General features: G+C 56.5%; 1 protein-coding gene across 1 annotated transcript; it reads left to right on the top strand.

Annotated features, from left to right (window-relative positions):
• Positions 1-1631: 1631 nt before the first annotated feature.
• On the top strand, positions 1632-4517 carry TIGD3 (tigger transposable element derived 3). Its single transcript, XM_043927116.1, has 2 exons — positions 1632-1824; positions 2735-4517. Exon 2 carries the CDS (start codon positions 2751-2753, stop codon positions 4164-4166), a length of 1416 nt encoding a protein of 471 aa, XP_043783051.1. The 5' UTR covers positions 1632-1824; positions 2735-2750; the 3' UTR covers positions 4167-4517.
• The last annotated feature ends 1320 nt before the right edge of the window (positions 4518-5837 follow it).

Genomic DNA, 5837 nt, shown 5'->3' with positions numbered 1-5837 from the left:
GCGTTAAAAAGTCTGTATTGGACTTCAAAGAACTGAAGTCTAGCAAGGAGAGGAATACTACTAAATCTTGACTTTAGGAACTTGAGTCTTGCCAAAAGGTACCAAAACTAAATAAAAATTAATCTCCACATGCCCTAAATCAGAACTAGCCCCAAGCAAGTAGTCTTGAAGGAGGAGAAAGAACAGGCTCCATCTTGAAAGCAGAACTCCATTTTGGGCCATACTGTGGACTTTGAGCGATAGGCTCAGTGTCTATAGAAACGATATACCAACTGGAAAACCAGAACCCCGGATGGAAGAGCCCCAGGGCTCGTACCTAGACTCTCTGTCGCCTGAAAGAATACCCTAATTATCTATCTAACCCGATAGAATCATAAATTCTATTATGCTTATTGGGGTATGACCACAGGCCTATTGATAATTGTCCACTGTTAACTACCTAGGCTTAAGGCATGTGAATCACAGGCTAACTTTGACTGTGTCTTCCTTTGTTCAAACTAGTCTCAGGGAATTTGGGGAGGTGGGTTTGGGCAGATACACTGAGGGTATTGTAGCATTCTGGGAGACAAAGTCACTCAGAAGGACAATGCAGATAGTGGAGTGCAGTTATTACACTGGTGGGCCCAAGCAGAGTCTCCTCTTAGCCAAGGACCCTGACCAGTTTTTGTGAAAACCTTATATACCCGAAGTGTATGTGCCCAAACCCACTTCCCCAAATTCCCTGAAACTAGTCGAGCAAAGGAAAAGAAAGACACAATCAAAGTTAACCGGTGATTCATATGCCTTAAGCCTAGGTAGTTAACAGTGGACAATTATCAATAGGCCTGTGGTCATACCCCAATAAGCATAATGAAATTTATGATTCTATTGGGTTACACAGATAATTAGGGTATTCTTTCAGGCGACAGAGAGTCTAGGTACGAGCCCTGGGGCTCTTCCATCCGGGGTTCTGGTTTTCCAGTTGGTGTGTCGTTTCCATAGATACTGGCATATCGCTCAAAGTCCACAGTACGGCCCAAGATGGAGTCCTGCTTTCAAGATGAAGCCTGTTCTGTTTCCTCCTTCACGGGTATATAAGATTTTCACAAAAACTGGTCAGGGCCCTTGGCTGAGAGACTCTGCCTTGGGCCCGCCAGTGTAATTAACTGCACTCCACTATCTGCATTGTCCTTCTGAGTGAGTTTGTTTCCCGGAAGGCGTGGCTACAACAGTCTTGTATCTTGGCTGACCGACCTGAGGTCAGTGCTGTCCATGGTAACATCTTTTGTGTGGCTTATAACCTGCTTCTATTTTTTAAAGACCACTGGGTGAGGGGAACGAGATCTGTTTGGTAGATGAGGAAGCTGCCTAGGGTCACGGCCAGGAAGACGTCCGGCGTCCACGCTGCCGAGTCCTGTCAGGCTCCGAGGGCCGGGCCCCCTGAGGCTGGCGGCGCATCCAGGACTCCCGCCGCGACCAGTCTCCGCCTCGCCATCCCTGCTTGCAGAAAGCTCCGTCCCCGGGGGGACCTGACGACCCGCCACTTTGTCAATGTCCAATGAGACTTAGCCGGGGGCGGGACAGACTCCACCGAAGGCCAATCCAATTGGTTCGGGGCGGGGCTGCGGCGGGTGGGAGCTGAGCGGCGAACCGCGGTCTTCCCAGCCGGGAGAGACCGCCGCGCGGGCTGCGCGCAACGGGTGCGCGCGCCCGCCGCCCGCACAGCCCCTCTGTCCGCTCGGCGCGTCCCTCTCCTGCTCTCCGGTAGCCGCCGGGAGGGGGCTCGGGAGTCCGGCCCCAGCCAGGGCTGAGACCGGGGCAGCAGCCGCGGGACGAGCGTCTGAGGTGGGTTCGGAGCGGAAGGGCTGGAGGCCGGGAGGCGGGGAGGCCGGGCAGGCGGATGACTGGGTTCGCCCCGCCAATGGACTCCGGGTCACCAGAGGGAGAGGCCGGCCGAGTTGCGGAGCCTGACTCCTGGCCTGCCTGGGTCCCGGACGCTCGTCCCCCCCGCCCTCCCAGGCCACAAGCCTCCCCGCTGAGGGCAACCCTCCCTTCTGGCTGCCCGCGGCCTCCTAACCCCTCCTGCCCTTTGTCGCCTGTGCACCTGCCTTTCGGCCTTGTGCTCCGCCCGCCCTCTCCAGGCCAGGCCCCGGCCCAAGCCTTCCCTGCTCAGGACCCAGCCCCAAATTAGACTTGCTTCTTCAGCCCCTAGTCCGTCCCTCTTTGTCGTCTGTACACCTGTCACCCCAACTCTGTTCATTCACTCCACCACCCTGCCCCCAGCATCTTCATCTAAATTCAGCCTAGGCCTCCGCCCCCTGCCTGTCCTGGGGGTTCCTCCCGCCGCTCTGATTATCCCCTACACCTGCCCCCCTCGGCCCCAGCCCCCTGTCCTCCCCCGTCCACGCTCCTTTGTTGTGTCTGCAGCTGTCCCCTCGGCTCTATTCATCCTCCTCCCGTGGACCCCTTTCTCCCTCTGACCAGGGGGCCACCCCCTCCAGGCTCTGTTCTGTCATGCCTCCCATCAGTGCCCACCCAGCCTGGCCTGTTCCCTTCCTTTCAGCCCAGCCCTCTCACCTCCTACCCAGGGTACCCTCGCCCTCTCCCAGCTGGTCCAGCCTTCCCTGGACTGCCCCCCGCCCCTTCACACCAACCTCTCTCCCTGCCCAATATACTCTCTTCCTTGCTGCGCGCCTCTCCTAACCTGCGTAGCCTCCACCGTTGGTCCCCCGTTCACCCTTTCCTCCCCGCCCAGGTGCTGCCGAGAGGCCATGGAGCTGTGTGGCAAGAAGAAGCTTCACGCCCTGTCCCTGGCCGAGAAGATCCAGGTGCTGGAACTTCTGGATGAGTCCAAGATGTCCCAGTCGGAGGTGGCCCGGCGTTTCCAGGTCTCCCAGCCTCAGATCTCCCGCATCTGCAAGAATAAAGAGAAGCTGCTGGCGGACTGGTGCAGCGGCACGGCCAACCGGGAGCGCAAGCGCAAGCGGGAGTCCAAGTACAGCGGCATCGACGAGGCTCTCCTCTGCTGGTACCACATTGCCCGGGCCAAGGCCTGGGACGTGACGGGGCCCATGCTGCTCCACAAAGCCAAGGAGCTGGCCGACATCCTGGGCCAGGACTTTGTGCCCAGCATCGGCTGGCTGGTCCGCTGGAAACGCCGAAACAACGTGGGCTTCGGGGCCCGCCACATATTGGCGCCTCCGCTCCCCCCTGAGCCGCCTCCCCCAGCTCCCACTCCCCAGGCCCAGCTGCCTCTTTCTCTTAAAGATTTCTCCCCAGAGGACATTTTTGGCTGTGTTGAAGTGCCCTTGCTGTATCGGGCAGTGCCTGGCAGAGCGGGTACATGTGATCGGGTGCAGGTGCTGCTGTGTGCCAACAGCAGGGGCACAGAGAAACGGCGGCTGTTGGTCAGTGGGCCCCAGGCTGCCCCACGATGCTTCTTCGGGGTCAGCAGTGAGGCCCTGCCTGCCTCCTACCACCCTGACCTGGCCATCCCCTGGTCGGAGTGGTTGTCACAGTTTGATCGGGACATGGGGCGGCAGGGCCGGCAGGTGGCCTTGCTGATGGCTGCCCGAGTGGCAGAGGAGGTGGCAGGCCTGCCTGGGCTCTGCCACGTGAGGCTCTTGCCTCTGTCTGCTGCGAGCCCCACGCCGCCCCTGCCCAGCTCCGTGGTCCGGGCGTTTAAGGCTCATTACCGGTGCCGTCTGTTGAGCAAGCTGGCTGCCGCCCAGAGCGATAGGGCTGGCATGTCACTGGCTGAGGTCAGGATGGGCATCACAGTGCTGGACGCTCTGCACATGGCAGCAGCGGCCTGGGCCAAGGTGCCTCTCCAGCTCATTGTGAGCAGCTTCATTCAGGAAGGGCTGGCTCCCGGCAAAACACCACTGGCCCAGGACCAAGCCTCGGAGGTGCCTCAGGTCCCCAGTGGGCTGAGCCTTGAGGAATTTTCCCGCTTTGTGGATCTGGAGAGTGAGGAGCCTGTGTCTGGAGCCTGCAAAGAGGAGGTGGGCCCTGCAGACGAGGCGGGGGGCGGAGAGGACGGCTTCGAGCCCCTGCCCACCAAGGCCGATGCCCTCCGGGCTCTGGGCACCTTGAGGAGGTGGTTGGAGTGCAGTGGCACCACCCCGGAGCTATTTGAAAATTTCTATGCCTGTGAGGAGGGGGTGGAGCGACTCTGCTGCCTGTGAAGGGCCCTTCCTGCCAAAGCCCCCTCCTCTCCTGTTTCCCATGGAAACGCCCTCTCTCAGAAGGCAGGTTGGGGGCTGGTCTCTTTCCCGTGGAAATGGAGCTTTTGTGAAAGGTGTTGAAGGGAGACAAGTTGGGAGACCAAGTCTAGGCTCTGAGCAAAAGTTGTCCAAGCCCTGAGAAGAGAGTCTAAAGACAGGGCATTGGGTAGTGAAGCTCAGCTGCATAGTTTCTGAACCTCTGTGGAGGCTGGGACTTAGGAAGGTGGAATAAGGCTTTACAGACAGACAGACCCCTTGAACTCCGTGTTCAAAACAGTTCTGCTTCTAGAAATAAAGCTTTTAATCAGAAAAGAGGCCAAGGTGTTATTTTCATGTGTGTATGTGTGCTCAGTCATGTCTGACTTTTTGCAACACCATGGACTACAACTCACCAGGCTCCTTTGTCCATGGAATTTTCCAGGCAAGAATCCTGGAGTAGGTTGCCGTTTTCTCCCCAAGGGGATCTTACTGACCCAGGGATCAAACCAGCATCTCTTGTGTCTCCTGCATTGGCAGGCAGATTCTTTACCACTGTGCCCCCTGGGAAGCCCATTATTTTCATGGGAGGAGGGTATAGAAACTTTCAACTCAGGTTTTTTTGTTTTTGTTTTATGCAGGCTACTTTTAAAGTCTTCATTAAATTTGTTACAATATTGTTTCTGTTTTATGTTTTGGGTTTTGACCTCAAAGTATGCGGGATCTTAGCTCCCCAACCAGGATGAACCGTCATGCCCTACACTGGAAGACGAAGTCTTAACCACTGGGTCACCAAGGAAGTCCCAAGACTCAGATTTTTTAAACTGATTGCCAAGGATTGCTGCCATGCAGCTGTCTAGAGTTGTCTGAGAATGACCAGGAGTGAACCTCCTCTCCCAGAATTCCAGCAAGAAGGGACCCTGGTCATGAGGATTCCTCATGGGCTAACAGACAGATTCTCAGGACATTCTGCTTCTCTGATCATTTCCCTCTTTGGGGAATTCACCTCTATTGGGGTGGTGTCTGAGAAAGGAAAAGGGGCAGCTAGGAACATTCTAGGAAATAGAAGGAGCCAGAACTTGGAAGTCATTCATTCTTTTTTTTTTTTTTTTTCATTTGTCTGATTATTTCACATCTCTTTAGCAAGGCTTCTTGAGGGCAAGGTTGCAAAGATTGTGTCCCTGCCAGGCAGGACCTTGCGGACAGTGGCTGTGGAGTGCGATTAATGGTCATCCTAAAGGCATGTCAGGACTGTGAGCCTAGGAAGCCTCCGGAGGAGGGGAGCTTTGAGTTGCAGCTGAAGGACAGACGAGAGGCAAGGACAAGACAGGACAGTCCTGGCCAAAGGGCAGCGGGCACGGAGGCAACTTTTCCCAGAGCGCACAGGGAGCAGGAGAGGCCTGGAGCCCACCGAGCCTAGCGGTGGGGCACCCCCAAAGAGTTTCAGTCATGGTGGGGACAGATTATTTGTAAGGTTCTAGAAAACTGAGGTGTGGAGTTGGGTCAGAGATGTGAGACCTAGAGGAAGAGAAACTCTCACTGGTCCCCGTGAGAGATGGGGCAGCCCAAGCCAGATCCAGGGAGCAGGGCAGGAAGAGGATGGCTTACCTGGAAAGGATCGGGACTTTGGACGCAGACAGACTCAGGCTGGTGAGG

This window comes from Cervus elaphus, chromosome 2 (genome assembly GCF_910594005.1).
Source record: "Cervus elaphus chromosome 2, mCerEla1.1, whole genome shotgun sequence".
In the NCBI taxonomy this organism is placed as follows: domain Eukaryota; kingdom Metazoa; phylum Chordata; class Mammalia; order Artiodactyla; family Cervidae; genus Cervus; species Cervus elaphus.
Note: the sequence above shows the minus strand (reverse complement) of the source record. Positions and strands in the feature narration are given on the sequence as shown.